Genomic DNA, 19,348 nt, shown 5'->3' on the forward strand with positions numbered 1-19,348 from the left:
GATGATTTGCAAGTCATAACAAGTTGTATGTTAGAGTGAAGATGATGACAATACTACATGGTCATGTACCTCTAACTACACGGTCATGTGATGTTTTCCATGTACCGCTGTTTGCTACATGGTCGTGTACCATGAGCTACACGGTCGTGTAATTCCATCTTCATATGAAGTTTGCCTACACGGTCATGCACCCCTTAGCTACATGACCGTGCACATACATGATAAAATCTGAGATCAAGTAGAGGGTAGCTACACACTCGTGTACCCAGCAGCAGATGGCCGTGTACGTATGTGCAAAAGATAATTTTATTTTTATTATTTAATGTTTATTTTTAGGAAAGTACAAATAGTGGTTTTAACCCTATTTTAAAGCATCTAATTTTCATAGCCTTTTTCTATTCTACGTTGTTTTTTGAGAGAACACATAGAACTCCATTGAAGCATTCATCTTAATTCAATTTCAATTATTTCTCTTTCATCTTTAATCTCTTTAATTTTCTATTATTATTATTATGTTTTCTTTAATTATTTCTCTTGTTTTTTCTATCATCATGTGTGAGTAGTCTCATAATCTAGGGTTAGGTTGAACCCTAATATGGATTGATGTGTTATTTGATTCCAAATTCCAAATTCAATTAATTTAAAATTCTTCTTTGTTAGGGTTGGTTTTATTATCAGTAATTAACTAGAAATAGTATTATTGAATGTGATTAGGTTTACAACGAAAGTTAATTCTTAATTGATTTTAGAACCCTAATTCAAAGTAAGAGCCTTTATGTATGAAAATAGCTAATTGTTCTGATAGGACTTATAGGATGTCATTCTTAATGTCTTTAATATGTATGATTCCATGAAAATAGTTATGGTTGCATGTTAGGGAAGCTATTAGTTGATCGAAAGTAACTCTTAGTGTTGTTATAGACAACATCCATTACGCGGAATATTTATTGGTTTAATTGAGCGATAAGAGATTGTTCTATTGCATTGATTCATATTAGTAGGGATACTTAGTCTTAGATGTCTTTAGTTCTTGATTTAATTCTGTAGTATTTTCATTGATTAATAGTTTATATTTGTTTTAGTATAGATTTCTCGATATTGCTTGGTTACTTGCTTAGTATTGATTTGAGTTAGTTTAATTAGTTAGTCCTTAATCTCTTGGGATTCGACCTTTACTTGCTCAACTACATAGCAGTACAAGAAAACAGTCAAATAACGACAAAATTTTTCCGTCGAAAACACCCTGTTTTTCGTCGTAATCGGTTGTCGCAATACCATTTGTCGGAATTTCCGTCGGAAACACTATTCCGACGGAAAACGATTCGTCGGAGTAGCTTTTCAGGCCCGGCAAAGTCCGTCGGAAATTTCCGACGGACTGTATTCCGCCGGAAATTTCCGACGGACTGTATTCCGCCGGAAATTCCGTCGGAAAATTCTGAAAAAAAAACAAAAAAAAAAGGGTCTACCCCGCCACCACTTGTATCCCCTTTCCTCATATGCCAACTTCTAAAATCACCTTAACACCACCGCGATTCACCCCACCCTCCACTAATACAACCATCGTAATTCACCCCACCCACCACCGCAATTCCCCACAACCCAAACCCCAACCCAGATCCACCCACCTAAACCCAGACCCACAAATCTAACCCAAACCCAGACCCACCTACCTAACCCAAACCCAAACCCAGATCTACCCAACTAAACCAAAACTGACCCAAATCTAACCAAAATATCACAAAAATTCCGAACAAAAAAACATTAAACACAAAACATCAAAAAAAATCCCCAAAACCCAAACTTCAACAGTCACCACCATAGATTTTCAAAAAAAATCTGAAAAAGGACAACTAATATAAAAATTAAGAAAAAAAAATAGATACATACCTGAATTTGACCACACAAAACCTCGAAATTGGGTTTACAAGGCCAAATTCGACCATGAAAACTCTAGATCTAGAGTTTTCATGGTCGAATTTGACCTTAAAACCTTCATTTTGCACCGTTGATGTTGATGTCCGTGTTGGTGTTGTTCACGACATCTGGTGGTTGTTAGTGCTGGCGGTGGTAGTGGATCGGATGGCGGCATGGTAAATAGAAAGAGGGGGGAAAGAAGATAAGGAAGATGAGAGAAGAGAAAGGCGAGAAGAAGGAGAAGAGGAAAGAGAAGGAAAAGAGGAGGAAAGAGAAAGAGGATTGAAGGAGAACAGAAGAAGGAGAGGAGGAAAGAGAAAGAGTATTGGAGGAGAACCAGAGAAGAGAGGAGAGAGAAGGAGAAGTGGAAAGAGAAAATAAGAGGTGGAAAAAGATAGGGTTAGGGTTTTGTGAATTTTTTTTTTAATTAAATTCCGACGGAAATTCCGTCGGAAATGGTACTTTCCGATGGAAAATCCGTTCGGAAAAGTAAATATTTTCCGACGGAATTATTTTCCGTCGGAAATTTTCGACGGAATTCTTAAATTCGTCGAAAATATCCGATGGAATAGAAATCCGTCGTTCGGATTGTTACAACCTCTAGCAGATGGCCGGAAATTTTGACTTTTCCGACGGAATAATGGGTCCATTGGAAGCAGTCCGTCGCTATTTCCCTGTTTTCTAGTAGTGTAGTAGAGTTAGTTTGGTTATTTTTATTAGGTACGCGACACGCCTATCAAATTTTGGCGCCGTTGCCGGCGACTAACGGTTTCATTCTAGTTATTCGTGATTCGTTTTTACTAAGCATATATTTTGTTGCTTCAGCTATTGTCCCTTGTGTATTTGATCTCCCGTTTCAGTTCTTTGTTGCATGTTGATTGGCTAAAGTCGTATCACCTAATCAAAAGTATTACCTAAGTCCTCTAACTAAAGTAGATAGGGAAGTAGGGTCGAATTCGCAGGGTAACAAATCTTTTTATTCCTAATTAATTAAAATAATCTAAACTATTAAGTAACCAATTTTTATTTTTTTTTGGGACTTAAACTAAGAAGAATAATTAGGGAGAAATGAATACTAAAAAGCCTATGGTCACAGGTTCACCAATAATTAATGCTCCGGGATGAAACACAACAATCAACAATTAATATTGCACATATATTACATGATTAACAGGCTCTCGCAATTTACTACATCTAAGTTCCTATTGAAAATAATATTTAATATCAAATTAACATATGCTTGATTCATCAATTCAATATTGCTATAATTTTACAATCAAATCACATCTGCTCGATTCATAATCTAATTGTAAAGAATTAAAACAATTCAACAAGAAATTATCATGCAATATCAATAATCAACAATTACAAATTATCCCTTCATATTAATTATGTAACACCCCCAAATCTCCCTTTACGGAAATACTAGTATAATACGTATAATTATACCATAGAGATAGACTTAGGCGTATTACCGCCGCGTGATTACGCAAAGCTACTCAATTTACTAACAAAACAATACTTTGCAGCGGAAACTTCAAAACTCTCCTTTATTAATAATAACTATGAATAGAAACCAATGTTATGAGTACTCAAAAATAGATACAAAGACCAAAATTCCTAATTTAGTGAAACCAAATCCTGGGACTCCAATGCATCAATTTATTCACTCCACCTGAAATAACACTGCTTACTATTACAGTAAACAAGGCGAACCAAAACAAATAAGAAGTACGGGTTAGCAAATATGCTAAGTACGGTAAGTGCAAGATAATTAAATTCAATTTATTTGCAAACATGCTTTTGAAATCAAATCCAATAATTATTCCAATAATTCCAAACTCATGATTCAAAACTAATTCTCAATATCCAAATCCCAATAATCAATAAAACCAATTCCAATTATTTTAAAACCAATTAAACCAATTCCTCTCCCAAGTGTGCACACCCCCCAAGCTAGTCTCCTTATGTTACAAGGCTATTCTTGAGAAAAGACCCGGTCATACAAAGTCCAAGACCTTATCAATATACCAAATCCGCATAGTGGGATTACTAACATGCTTATAAAGCATAAATAATAAATTTAATTCAATGATTAAATAAATCCTCTTTAAATCCAATAATTCCAACCTTTAATAATAATAATAATAATTCAAACTCCCTTTTTTTTTTTATAAAAATCCAATAAGCTTTCAAAACCAATCCTTTTTAAACATGAATAATAAATTAATTAATCAAAACATGTTATAAAAATCAATACTCCAATTTAATTATTAAAACCAATCTTTTAAACATACTTTTATTTCATAAACCATAATTCAAGTCAATTTAATTCAATCACCATAAAATCATTAAAAAATGATCATTCAAATCGATCACTTTCAAGGTATCTAGCCACCTAACGTACCTTGATCCTTGCTTAGCCAAAAACACTTCAAAAGAACTCTCAAGTAGCTTGATCAAAAACACCCTACAAATAAATATAACCTTAATTAATATAAGGTTAACAAATAATCACAACAATGAAATTAAAAACCCCCAACTATATGTATATGAACCTTTTAAATTAATTTTCATAAACATCATTAAAAATCTAATTAAAACTACTCATAATAATTTTTATAAATCCCCCATAATAATAATAATAATAATTGAATAAGAGAAGAGAAAGAGAAAAGATAAGAAACCAAGGAAAAGAGAAGAATTGGATTTTCGTTGGAAAGAATAGGCAGAACTTGCAGAGGCTATAACTCCTTCGATATACTCCGAATTGGGTGATTCTTGAGCCTAACCTCAAGGATTTTTTGAGAGGAACAATCTTCGGTGAAACAGCAATACCCCAAAAACTGACCAGAAGTGCCCGAAAATTGGCTTCAAAGATAAACGGGATGATTTGTGTAAAAAAAAGAGGAGAAGAAAAGAAGAGAATTGGTGTGAAGAATGTGAGAGGTATGGAGGGTATTTATAGGCTAGCTTATGCAAGAATTATGGTAAGAGAACTTGGGAAGAATTATGGTAAGTAGGGTTTAAGGGATTACTTGGAGAAGTGAGTAAAGATTTAAGGAAAGTTTTGATATTGAAGAGATTGTGTATAATTGAATATGGAAGGTATGATTGTCATGAAAAATATTAAGGAAATTGGAATTACTTGGGGAATAATTAAGAAAAATAGATGGCAAGAAAATATAATGATTGGATACTAAAAAGATGGAGAATTAGATTTAAGGAAAATAGGAGATTTTAAGGAGATAATTAAAAATACAATTTACCAAAAAATATTTTTCCCAAAATCTACATGGGATGGCCGAAATTTTTGAGCTTTCCTAAGCTCATATTTTCGGCCCTCCTATTTAGTACTTTAGGAAATTATTTTGCTAGTTTTAAGGAATTAAAATAATTGTGTAAATAATATTTATTATAATAAATAATTAAATAATAAAATACCAAATATTCACCAAATAATTTAACTAATAAAATCAGATTTTCTCTTAGGAAAATCCGAAATTTATTAGCCAAATAAATGGGATTTTCGGATTTATTAAAATAATAATAAAATATAGCTTTTGCCTTAATTAAAATATCCAAAATATATAAATAATCCGGTTTTTAAAATAGGATAAATGGATAATAAATCTTATCCAAAATAATAATTTGTTTTTAAAATACTTTTGGCGCCAAAATTCAAATATCGTTTTGGCTCCAAGATTTAAATAGTAAGTTAAATTACTAAATTACCCTTTTTAGAAAATAATAATTAATTAATTAATTAGGAAAATACGTATAAAAATATGGGGTATTACAGTCTACCCCCCTTAAAATAAGTTTCGACCCGAAACTTAGTCAAAAAAAACGAAAATCATTTTGAAATTATTGGTTCATGCACATCCTAACTTGACTCAAGACTCCAACTAAACTCAAATAAGACTCGAAATCACTCCAAAAAAAAGTGACTCGAAAAGTAGACGCGCGAAACTCTATCGCCCTCTACCCCCCTTAAATGGAGTTACGCCCCCGTAACTTGACCACTAACCTTAGGTAAACAACTCTGGGTATCGTTTCCTTATATCAGCCTCAGCTTCCTATGTAGCCTCCTCAATTTTCTGATTTGACCACAACACTTTCACAATGCTCACATCCTTGTTCCTTGTGCTCCTTACCTTAGAGTCAAGAATCTTTACTGGTCTTTCCTCACAAGTCAAATTTTCATCCATCTCAATGGTTTCTGGTTGCAACACATGTGTCACGTCCGGAATATACTTTCGAATTTGGCTCACATGGAACACATTGTGAACCCTTTCTAGCTCGTTAGGCAAATCCAACTTATAAGCCACTTTTCCCAGTTTCTGGATGATCTCATAAGGCCCTATGTACTTTGGGCTTAGTTTCCCCTTCTTTCCGAACCTCATCACCCCTTTCATGGGTGAAATTTTCAACAAAACCTTCTCACCAACTTCATATTCTTCCTCCCTCCTTTTTAAATCCGTATAGCTTTTCTGTTGATCCTGGGCTGCTTTAATCTTACCTGGATCAACTTGACCTGCTTCACCATATCTTCAATCATTTCTGGTCCAAGAACCATAGTCTCACTTATATCATTCTAACAAACTGGGCTTCTACACTTCCGACCATACAATGCTTCAAACGGTGCCATTCCAATGCTTGCATGGTAACTGTTGTTGTAAGAGAACTCTATCAACTCCAGGTGGTCTTCCCAAGACCCTTGATACTCCATCACACAAGCTCTCAACATGTCCTCTAATGTCTGAGTCGTTCTTTCCGTTTGACCATCTGTCGCTGGGTGAAACGCTGCACTCATTAACAACTTAGTTCCCATCGCCTTTTGCAAACTTTTCCAAAAGTTAGACAAAAATCTTGAATCTCTATCCGAAATGATATCCGTGGGTACCCCATGGTACTTCACCACAAACTTCACGTATTCTCTTCCCAACTGATCCATAGTCCAAGTACTTCTCATGGGTATGAACGCTGCTGATTTCGTCAACCTGTCCACTATTACCCAAATAGTGTCATTCCCTGCCTTGGTCTTTGGCTGCGATTGAATCCCATTTTCACTTGGGCACCTCCAAGGATTGGACCTTTCCTTGAGGCCTGCGATGCTCAATCTTCACCTTCTGACATGTCAAACACTTAGCCACAAATTCAGCCACTTCTCTCTTCATATTGGGCCACCAAAAAGTTTTCTTCATGTCCTTATACAACTTATCCCCTCCAGGATGCATTGAATAAGGAGAATTATGAGCTTCTTCCATCAATCTTTGTTTCAGACACCACGATTCTGCGGTGCACACCATCGTCCCTTAAAACGAATACTTCCCTCATCACCAATGGTGAAATCCAACACTTCTCCTTCATCAATCTTCTTCTTTATTGCTTTTAGCTTCTCATCTTCCAATTGACTTTCCCTTATCTCATCATAAATGGATGGTTGAATCAGCAAGGCATTCAACATCCTAGTCACTTCACCATTCTCCATCACCTCCAAGTTCAATTTCTGAAATTCCACACACAACTGATCTGGTACTACCATCACATTCACCGTATGTTCTGACTTCTTGCTCAAAGCATCTGCCACCACATTAGCCTTTCCCTCATGATACTGAATATCCAATGTATAATCACTCATATACTCCAACCATCGTCTCTGCCTCCCATTCAAGTGCGTCCGGGTGAAAATGTACTTCAAACTCTTATGGTCTGTGAAAATTCTACAAGTCACCCCATACAAGTAATGTCTCCAAATTTTCAAGGCAAATACTATTGCAGCTTACTCCAAATCGTGGGTTGGGTAATTCCCTTCGTGAACCTTCAACTGCCTCGAGGCATACGCAATCACTCTTCAATTTTGCATTAACACACATCCCAATCCCAACTTCGATGCATCACTTTACACGTCATACAGATCACTCCCATCCAGCAAGGCCAGCACAGGTGCTGTTGGGTTAACCTTTCTTTCAGGATCTTAAACGCCTCCTCACACTCTGGAGTCCATAAGAATTTATGCTCCTTTTTCATCAAACTTGTCATGGGCTTCGCGATCCTCGAAAAATCCTTCACAAACTTTTTGTAATAGCCTGCTAAACCCAGAAAACTCCTTACATCCGACACATTCTTTGGGGTTGGCCAATCACTCACAGCTCGAATCTTGCTTGGGTCCACTGAAATTCCATCCTTGGAAATCACATGGCCCAAAAATGCTACTTCCTCTAACCAAAACTCACACTTAGACAACTTGGCATACAACTGATGTTCCCTTAAACATAATAACACTTGTCTCAAATGCTCCTTGTGCTCTTCTTCATCCTTTGAATAGACCAAAATATCATCAATAAACACTACCACAAACTTGTCCAAGTATGGCCTGAAAATCCTATGCATCAAATCCATGAACTCTGCAAGTGCATTGGTCAAACCAAATGACATAACTGTGAACTCATAGTGACCATAACGGGTCCTGAAAGCACTCTTTGCAATATCTTGCTCCGCAATTCTCAACTAGTGATAACCCGATCTCAAATCTATCTTTGAAAATACTCCTGCTCCTTTCAACTGGTCAAACAAATCATCGATCCTTGGTAATGGATACTTATTCTTCACTGTCACCTTATTCAACTCTCGATAATCTATACACAACCTCATACTCCCATCTTTCTTCTTCATAAACAATACTGGAGCTCCCCAGGATGATGAACTAGGCCTAATATAACCTTTCTCCAATAAATCATCCAACTAGGTCTTTAACTCCCTCAACTCAGCTAGAGCCATCCTATATGGAGCCTTAGAGATAGGTCCAGTTCCAGGCACTAGGTCAATAGTGAACTCAACATCCCTTACTGGCGGCATACCCGGAATCTCGTCTGGAAACACATCCGGAAACTCTTCTACAACAGGACAACCCTTCTTAACCAGCTTCTGTAGTTGCATTGCAGACACAATTCTCAACCCTGAACTTTTCCCTTCCTTTTTGTATACCACTTTGGTCTTATTTGGGCTAGTTAAGGTGACCTTTTCAGCCGCACAATCGATCCTTGCCTCATACTTTCCCAACCAATCCATACCCAGAATTACATCGAAGTCATTCAAATCGAACTCGATCAAATCTGCCAGAAATTCTACCCTAGAAATGGAAATAGGCACTCTAAAAAACAATCTTGAACAACTCCTCACTTCCCCGGACAGGATAGACACATCTAGAGAAACTGACTCAAGACTCTCTAAACCGAGACTCCCAACTACTTTCTTAGAAATAAAAGAATGCGACGCCCCTAAATCAAACAAGACTCTCACAGAAGATGAACTTATAAAGAAAACACCAATTACCACATCATTAGCAGACTCGGCCTGACGGCTATTCATCACGAACACACGACCTTTTGGGGCACTTCCCGCACCGCTACTGGTTCCAGCCTTGGTTGTAGGTGCACTAGATTGAGGTGGTTTGCTAGGTGCGCTAGACTCTTTCACCTTCCCTGACTTAACATCAGCTTCCTTCTTGAAACACTCGTACTCACGGTGTCCCAACTTCTGACAGTAACGACAAGTTACCAGGTTTCCCTCACAGTCCTTCCCTGGGTGGTCTTTCTCACACCGCTTGCAGAAATACCTTCTCTTGGGTTTCTCACCCCTTTGGTTCCCACTCCCCTTATGGTTGGAAGACTGGCCTCCATTCCCCTTCCCAAAGTTTCCCTTGTTGTCCCTCCTATCACCAGAATTCCCTTGGTAATTCCCATTGGGCTTGTGCCTCTTTTCACCCCCGTGAAAAGAGTCCGGGTTCTTCCTTTTCTCTCCAACCTGCTCCATCTCTCTCCCCTTAATTCCGTACAGATGGGCTGCACGGCCATAAACTTCATCCAAAGTCTCAAAGGTCACTCCCCCTAGCTTCCCTTGGAGGGTCAAGGTTAAGCCTTGCTCAAATCTCTGAGCTTTGATGGTTTCAGTAAGGACTACTTCCGGGGCAAACCTCATCAACTCAATGAACTTGTTGTAATATTCACTAATTGACATGTTCCCCATCCTTAGGCTAGTAAACTCCATGCACTTCTACTTTCTAAGGTAGGAAGGGTAAAACTTTTCTCTCAAGGCTTCCTTAAACTCATCCCACCCAAAGTTTGGTTTCCTCAACAGCTCATCTTTTCTTTGGGCCCACCATAAATCAGCTTCCTCCCTCAAGTAGTACACCCCATTGTTCACCCTCATCTCACTTGGGCAATTGATAGCATCAAACAATTTGTCAAACTCCCTAATCTAGTTTTCAAGGCTAGCTGGGTCCTCCTTTCCCAAGTAAACAAGTGGTTTAGCTGTAGCTACCCTCTTAAAGACTTCACTATAGGAATCAAGCTCGGGATTTCAGTGTTCCTTTTTCACCACTTTCGTGATGTTCTCAGTAATACGGCCTAACTGCTTAAGGACCTTCCCAACTTTGGAACCAGTGCGCTTACTTTTCACTTGGTCTCTCATTCTTGCAGACATACTTCCTGGGTTTAATTATCACACTTTGAAAATTAAAACAAGTTTTATCATATAAGCATTTAATTCATTTAACAACATAGAGAAATTTCAAATAATTCAGTTTATTTCATTAATAATTAATGAAAATACAACTTTGTCATTTAGGACAATTATTGAGACATGAAACAAAACCATAGTTCAAAAATCATTCAATCAAATAACACTATGAGCATAACCATCTTCAATAGGATCATAATCCGGATCCTCACTTCTATTACTTGGTTCGGCCATGAAAGTTGGGTTATAACCACTATAGCTTGGAATAAGGCCTGATGAGCTTGACTCAGATTTACTTATATTTCTGTCCGGGCCAGGAGTGTAACTTGGGCTTTTTGTTGGGCTTACATCCCCACGAGGTTGGCTTGAAGAAGCTTTGGGGTTTTGGGCTATTTCTTTTGCAGTTTGAGAACGAGTTCTGGGCCTTTTTGCAACATGGAAATGGACTTTTGGGCTAGGTTGTTCTGAAGATTCATAGCTTGGAGTTTGGCTAAGAGAACGGTAATGCTTGCTCCTACCAAGAGGTGGTATGGACTCATCACTAGATTCCACATACTCATGTCGCTTCTTTGGGTATGAAAAAGGTACTTCGGCATTTAAGAAGTACATTTGGTCATTAGGTCCTAAGGTTCGATCTTTTGGGATCGTGGGAATTTTCACAACTTTCCTCCTAGGTTCATACTTGCGTTCCACATAGTGCAAGTCCCTCTTAAGGCTAGACATGGTTGCTAACCATTTCCCTTCATGATGATGCTTCTCATTCCACATTGTTCCATCTTCCTTGATCACATCCCCATATTTGTCAAAGAGAGGTTGGTATTTCTTAATCCTAGGTAAATGGGCCAAAGCCAGAAGGACCATCCAAGGTTGTTGGGTCAAGGCTTCCTCACCATACTTCTCACAAAGGGTCAAGGCCAAAGTACAAATTCCAGTCATGAATTCACTAACTGAGACTCCACTATCTTTCAAATAATGAATGTCAAAATATTGATGTCTCATTTGATCAATCTTTTCCATCTGTTTCACACACACACATGCAAAACAATTAATTAAATGCCAAATCACACAAACAATCCAATTCAAAATCCATTTGCAATAAGCAATTCATAACTCAATAAACCAAGTATAACTCAAAATCACCCAACCAAGGGTAATACTCTAAAATTTCGGAACCCCCTATACTCACTTCAAGGTGTTTTCACACCAACTTTAATGCACACATAATCGCATACTCAAGTTTCAAATAATTTCAATTCTTTTTATTTTCGAAAATAATAAATATGTACTTGAATCATGATTATAGGACGGTCGAGCCCGCGTCTCCCAGGAAAGTTACCTATGACGTTGAGGAGAGCCTTTCCTAGACAGAGAGTCGTACCCATTATAGGCCTCCGTAGAGAACTCGAGCATCCTTTTCTCATTCATCTTTCCACAAATAGGAAAATAGTTTTTAAGTAAAATAAGGCTTTTAACTCATACACAAATGCGAAACTCTATCTATCCTATATGCCCTCTTAAGTCTACCCACAATTTTAATTACTATTCCAATTTTAATCTTCTTAGGACCTTGAAAATTGATACCGCTTTGTAACACCCCAAATCTCCCTCTACAGAAATACTAGTATAATACGTATAATTATACCGTAGAGATAGACTTAGGCGTATTACCGCCGCGTGATTACTGATTGGAGCTGAACTGAACTGAACTGAACTGATTGGAGCTGAATTGAACTGAACTGAACTAAACTGAAATTAAATAAATGTGAACAGGCCCTTAGTGTGAGGATGTATCAAGCCAAGCTAAGGTATCGATTTGATTTGACAAACTTCATTTAGCTAATGATTGTAGCAACACTCTAACCTTCTCATTAATTATTTAGATGGTTTGTGTATTGTGTATGCACTACTACAAAAAGCGTGTTTTCTGGACGCTTTTTAGGCCTTTTATCGACGCTAAAAAGCGTCGAAAAATTATTTCTCGACGCTGTTAAAAAGCGTCGAAAATACGTGAGTCGAAAATTTTCAGGGACACAAAAAAGCGTCGAGAATATCGACGCTTTTTTGTGTCCTAACTAATATACGAAGCGTCGAAAATTATGTATTTCGCGCATTATCCCAAATGTGTGTAGTTTTTTAGTGACGCTTTTTGTTGACTTGCATTTATTCGTGTCAGCCTATGGTATGGCGGGAAACTCTTTGAAATTTGAAAATGTGCAAATATGTAGACATTAAAAAGCGTGTAGAATTTTTTTTAAGCTTTTTTTTTCTTTTTATTAAATTATTACAATCATACATACATTATAGTTGTTTAAATTTATCATAAATTAAATTAATAACATAAAAATTAAAATAAACAAATATTCTATATAACTAGATTTAAAAAAAATAATAAAACAATAATTAATCAACAATAATAAGAGTACGTAGTTAATTACCAAATTTATAAAAAGAAAACATCAACACAATTAATAAAATTAAAAATAAAAAAAAAAATAACGTCGCATATTATATATAGTAGCTTGTCCCTAAATAATTACATCACTAATATAAGACTAAAAACCAAAATACATAGATGATGGCCTTATAGACGATATAGTCGCTTGTTTTGATGCTCAAGTGTCCCGGCCTATTTTCTTGTTGCACCTACATTGCCTTTTCCAATCTTCAAAAAAAAAAAATACAAAGTATAAATTAGTACATTACACAATATAGGCTCAAGATTCATAATCGATTTGAGACAATAACACGGACATTATACTTTAATCTAGGCAATTAATTATGTACAATGCACATATATAAATCTTTAAAGTAGGCCTATAATTATTTAAGCTTTCTTGTTGTCCATTAGAAAGCTTAAGAGAGTTATTGTGAAATAGAAGAGTCTTAAGTTGTATACTATTGTTCTAGAAGTTGGAATGTAATCATTTGTGGGGATTGAGGACTTGTTATCTTTCTGTTGAATGTAATCCCTAGAAGCTAATACAGATCCGACAGCACAATCTTCCAACTAAACAATGTAGCAAAAAGGCTGAGTTATCATCTCCACCGTGATATATAACACACATCTTAGTTTAGAGCATGAAGTATAGAATCAAAAGAAATATATGCAAAAAGATGTCAAAAAATCAAGATCATAAGGGCCTATGACTAAGAATAATACCATCACCCCAGAAAGTTCACAAGGATAAAAATTGTGAGAAGATAGAACTAAACTCCTAAATTAAAATCGGTTGTCATGTAGTAAGCTAGGACATAGCCGTACCTTTTTCTATGCATCGGCCAACACTACAGCAGTGAAAGAATAAGGAGGCCAAACAACTGAACTCAAAGAAATAAATAAACTTCAAGGCATGTAGCAGACAAACATTTATCCCAAAAAAGGCTTCATGACCTTTAGGGAGAAATTTCAAATACCTCAGTTAATTCTCAAAAAAACTTGAAAAAAACATCAGAGAATGACCAAATAAAGCAAGATGCTTTAAAGAACACATTCAACATCTTCCATAGATTACACTACACACCATTTTGAGCTATAAACATGTTATCCTAGGCTGACAATTATTAAAAAGTAAAAGCAACCATATAGAATATCTATATACCAAAAGAGAAAGGGGCTAATCCACCTTCTTCTTTATACAGTAGCCAAGTCAGAAAAATGGACAAGTACTCTTGTTTGACACAATTACCCCGAGTCCCCGATTACGAGTATCGTAGGTTATAGGATGTGAGTCATGATTCTGCTGGTATTGCTGCTAAAATAAAAGAACTCAAATTGCTTTATAGATTGAACCATTTTTGAAGAACTTTCATCTTTAATTTAGCATTATTAAGGTCAAAAGGTTGTAACTTTATTCTATTTAAAAAGTTGCATCCAAAGCCCCAGCAGGGCAGACAAGCAGCTTAGGCAGGGGAGCAGGGCAGACAAGCAGCAGGGGAGCAGGGCAGACAAGCAGAGAACATTAGGCAAATTATTATTACACATACACACACACACACACATACACACACACAAGCTCTGACTTTCACACACACACACACACACACAAGCTTTGACTTTCACACACACACACACACAAGCTTTGACTTTCACACACACACACACAAGCTTTGACTTTCACACACACACACATACACACACACAAGCTCTGAATTTCACACACACACACACAAGCATTTTGAATTTCAGTTCTGATTCCAACTCTGATTTTCAATTCTAAACTTCAGATCTGAATTCAGTTCTGGATTTCAGTTCTGTTTTCAGTTATAAAGAGAAATGTGACTTTGTTACCTGATGCTTTGCCTTTCCTAAGAATTCAGATGCTTTGTTTAAAAGATCAGGAGATGCATTCCCTTGACGAACTGCACCTACAATATGAGAAAATTGTCCAACAAGCGCTTTAAGAAGAAGATTGTTGTGTCCGACCCGGTCTTTCAGCTTATCATTTTCTTGAGATAGTGTATCATTTTTTTTGTGCAAAGCATTCACTTCTTCTTTAACACTATCCATCACAATAGTCCTCTTTTAAAATTTTCCATACCCTTCCTTCCTTAACACACCGCGTACTCCGAAAATGTCCCCCTTTTTAACCCCTAGTCCGTGACCCACAGGACGATCGGGAATCTCATTGCCATACATAGTTTGCTGAAATGCTTCATCTTCGAGCTCTTGTTCAGACATCTTAGGGTGCATCATCCTCAGCTCTTCAACCTTAGCTTTAACATCATCCTATACCAAATTATACCACAAAATTTGGACAAAATTATACCACAAAATTTGAACAAAATCATACCATAAATCTGTCACAAAACCATACCACAAAATCTTCAGTGACTGTGTTAGGAAGAAAGCTTCCGTCTTTACCCGTATGGGTTTTAATCCACAGCTCTAACAAGCTCATTTTCTGTCCATGTTCATATTCCTATAAATAATAAAGCAACAGGAACTTTAATATGAAAAGTCAACAATATCAACCGCATATAAAAAGACATGCTCTAAATACAATCCTAGGTAATTATAAAATGACATATATATTCCATACATATTCAGCTTGTCGGTTTGCAAAACTTTTAGAGCCAGATGTATGAAACTGATTTTGGGAGGCTCGTGCTTTTTTACCGCATTCTGACATATCTTGCACTGACATTCAAAGAGTATGTATTTATTATATAATTATGAATTAGATATTAAATATTGCTTCATGCACAGTAAGCTAAGTATTGAACATACTTTCCCTTTATTCGAATCCCAATATTTCACCAACTTTACCCAATTACTACTAGTAATTTCATGTGGCACATTATTGCAAATCTGATCTAATGTCTTCTGTTCTGGCTTGTAATATTGTTGTTTTAGAGAGTATTTATATTGCCTCCAACATTTATTGGCATGCTTGAGAGCCTGGTTGTCATATTCCGCACCAAGAGGAATCACAAAGTGTTCCTTCAGTAAATATAATTAGTTATAAACATAAATAAGAGACCGGCTAATTATGTATGTTTTGGCAATAAAAAGGGATGGCTTAGGGACAAATATACTTACTCTTATATCTGTTATTATCTTCCCTTTGAAATGCTTGTCGATTGCATGCCAATCTTTTTCCCCAACTGGACAACGGCTTTCCATCTTTGCAATCATACTAATGAATTTAACCAAAATATGTCCACCTTTCCTAATTGGCTGGCATAGATCATTGAATTCAAAATAGTATTGGACGCCATTATTACTCCAAACGTCAATTGGCATAATTATACCACTTACTGATGTAGTATTACCATTGGCATCTGATTTAAATACGAAAAGTAAGGTAAAAGAAATAATCAGTTTAAAAAATTAAAGTACTAATTTAAATGGGAAATATTTACCTATGGTTAGAACCTCCTCATTGTCGTCAAAATCTATGTCTAGAGGTCAATCCGGAAGTGCTTTTGGTCGTAAAGACTTAGATTGTTTCGGGATCTTTTCTGATTCTTTTCCACTTTTTTGTCATTCTTGATTAGTCTGTAGAGCTGTTGCTGAAGTTTTAACAGCACCAGTCTCAAAGTTCTGAATTCCTCGTCTCACAGTTTGCTCGAGAGGTTTATGAGAAGTAGAAAGGGAGTTCAATGATGAGTCTAGTCTACTTGATTGTGGAATATTAGGTGGGATATTAGGTGAGACTTTTGCTGGATATTTTTTCTGATAACCTGATGTAGCAGCTTCTTTGACTGAACTCGATGTTGAACCAGGAGGGTTTTTCCAAATGGATCCTAAACTATTAGGTGGTTGTTGGTCAGATTTTGCAGTGGTAATGGGTGGAGAAAAAGGTCCCCATTTGTCATCCTTAAGTACCTCAATCTGTGGTGACTTAGTAGCTTGTTTTTTAGTGGGTTGTGAAATAACTTTAGTAGCAGATGAAGTATGTGCATTAGTTGTAATTGGTGACTGTGCTGACAGTGGATCATGTGACTTAGCTGTGGCAGCAAGTATTTCCCTTGCTCTCTTGCTTCGATAAGTCATCTTTTACCTGATAAAACCATAAGATAAGCTACATTAGTATGTCAACACTGATATAAAGACAAGACATAAACTGAAATACAAACTATACATCTAAACTGAAATACAAAATAAACTGATATAAAGATCTAAACTATATATCTAAACTATATAGTTCTGAACTATAATCACAATATCACAATTACAGTGGGTTCATTACAAACAGCAACAACACTTAGTTCAATTACAATTCCGAACTTTAGATCTGCAACTCACCTCAGAATTAATTTTGGGTTCATTACAAACAGCAACAACACTTATTGTGAAATAGAAAAGTCTTACAAGAAATAAATTTGACCAAAAAGACAAAATCTGATGATACACACACACACACACACAAGCTCTAAAAAATAATCACACACACACACAAGCATTTTGAATTTCACCTCTGATTTAAGTTCTGATGTTCAGAGCTGCAATTCAAAACTGAATTCCAGAACTGATTTTCAGTTCTGAAGGTCAGCTCTGAATTCAGTTCTTGAATTCAGCTCTGAATTCAGTTCGGAATTCAGTTCTGAAATTCAGTTTTGAATTTCAGTTTTGAATTTCAGTTCTGGATTTCAGTTCTGATTTCCACTCTGAATTCAGTTCTGGTATTAAGATCTGAATTAAATTCTGTATTTTAGCTCTGATTTCAGTTCTTATTCGACCAATAAGAAACCAAGATGATAATACTACTTAGTACCATAAAAACAGAAATTAAGTTAACAAAATGCAAACTTTGATGAATTAGAATAACTAAATGAAATACATCCAAATTTATGAACTCAAATCTATAATAAATTATAAAAGTTGTAAACAAATTATTCAGGTATATCAAACAAGTCCCTAGGCTTAGTTTTCACAACATGACACCACCCTTTTTGTATCTCATCCTCAATATAAAAAAAAAACTTGTTTTGCTTGAGATGAGAAAACAAATGGATCATCATGCAAAAATCGACCAGTGTGCATCAATTTTGTGAAATTGACATGAACACCTCCATTCGAATTTGTTTAGACACCCTTACGAAAATCGACCCAATCATAACGAAACAATATAACCTTAAAAGAACCATAATAATCTAATTTCAAAAATTTCTTAGAGTTTTCCATAGTATTCTTGACCCTCGGCTTCCACCATGACTCTTGAGTTTTGAGTTGTTCGAAATCGCTCACGATCCGCAATATCAAATTTGTAACCATTGATAATAACACTTTTCATCTTTTTCCCGCGATTACTCAAGCCACCAGCTAAGGCTTTTCTTAACTTTCCTTCTGCTGTGCTATCATCTAAATTATGAACCTATAATTCGAGTATAATAAAGTTAGACTAATATAGTTGTATAAAATGAAATTAAAAAAAAACACCTAAATGTAAAAGCACATAACCTGGCTTTGCAACCAATCTGCAAATTCATTAATTATCCACTGATTTTCAATGGAATCATTAACTTGAGATCCTCCAACATCCTTCTCTTGTCGTTTTTGTTTTATAAACTCACTATTGAGATTGAAAATGTTATGTTAATAACCAGTAAATATTCAACGCTATAAAGAAACACATAATGCTACTTACTCAAGCACCGGTGTCAGTTCATCAGAATGAAGTAAAACATAGCGATGTGCTTGCTTTAACCTCCTATCATCTAAACGGACATTTTCTTTCTTTCCAACGACACGACCACCAGAATTATACAGATAGTTGTCAATGTTTGATACACCATCTTCATTCCTTCTAGGTCTATTGAATATAGTCTCAACACTTTCTAAATATCTCGAACATAATGCAATTGTCTCCCACAAAAAGATAACCTTCCGCTATAGATCCTTCCGGCTGCGCTTTATTGCTTACATGAGATTTTAAAAAGGCCAAGTACCTTGAACTATAATAACGATTATGTATGTGAATGTGAAAGAATAAAGAAATTTTGGGAAAATTATTACTTAAAAAATAAGATAAAATAATAATAATAATAATAATAATAATAATAATAATAATAATAATAATAATAATAATAATAATAATAATAATAATAAGTTACAAAATCACCTTTTAATAGGATACATCCATCTGTAATGTACCGGTCCGCCAAGTCTGACCTCATCCACTAAATGAATTAGTAAATGAACCATGATTGTAAAAAATGTTGGTAAAAATTCTTTCTCTAACTTGCAAAGAGTCAACACGAGCTTTGATTGAATGGTATCTAATTCTCTTGTATCTATAGTTGTTGAACATATCTTTTTAAAAAACTCTGACAACTCCTCAAGCAAGTCAATACTCTTGTGGCATTCGACGCCCTTAAAGCAACCGGGAGGATATCTTGCATGAGAATATGATGGTCGTGACTTTTCATATTAATAAGTTTCCGCTGCTTTAGATTCACACATCTTTGG

The 19,348-nt window shown here is 35.9% G+C and overlaps 1 protein-coding gene across 1 annotated transcript; it reads right to left on the reverse strand.

Moving 5' to 3' along the window:
* Nucleotides 1-13,261: 13,261 nt before the first annotated feature.
* Nucleotides 13,262-16,060, reverse strand: LOC145571351 (uncharacterized). The gene is made up of 6 exons (XM_081630399.1): nucleotides 15,977-16,060; nucleotides 15,665-15,877; nucleotides 15,252-15,356; nucleotides 14,995-15,163; nucleotides 14,726-14,802; nucleotides 13,262-13,444 (listed from the first exon to the last, which is right to left on the reverse strand). Exons 1-6 carry the CDS (start codon nucleotides 16,058-16,060, stop codon nucleotides 13,262-13,264), a joined length of 831 nt encoding a protein of 276 aa, XP_081486525.1.
* Nucleotides 16,061-19,348: the final 3,288 nt, after the last annotated feature.

The sequence above is a fragment of the Chenopodium album genome, chromosome 12, assembly GCF_948465745.1.
Source record: "Chenopodium album chromosome 12, dcCheAlbu1.1, whole genome shotgun sequence".
Classification (NCBI taxonomy): Eukaryota; Viridiplantae; Streptophyta; class Magnoliopsida; order Caryophyllales; family Amaranthaceae; genus Chenopodium; species Chenopodium album.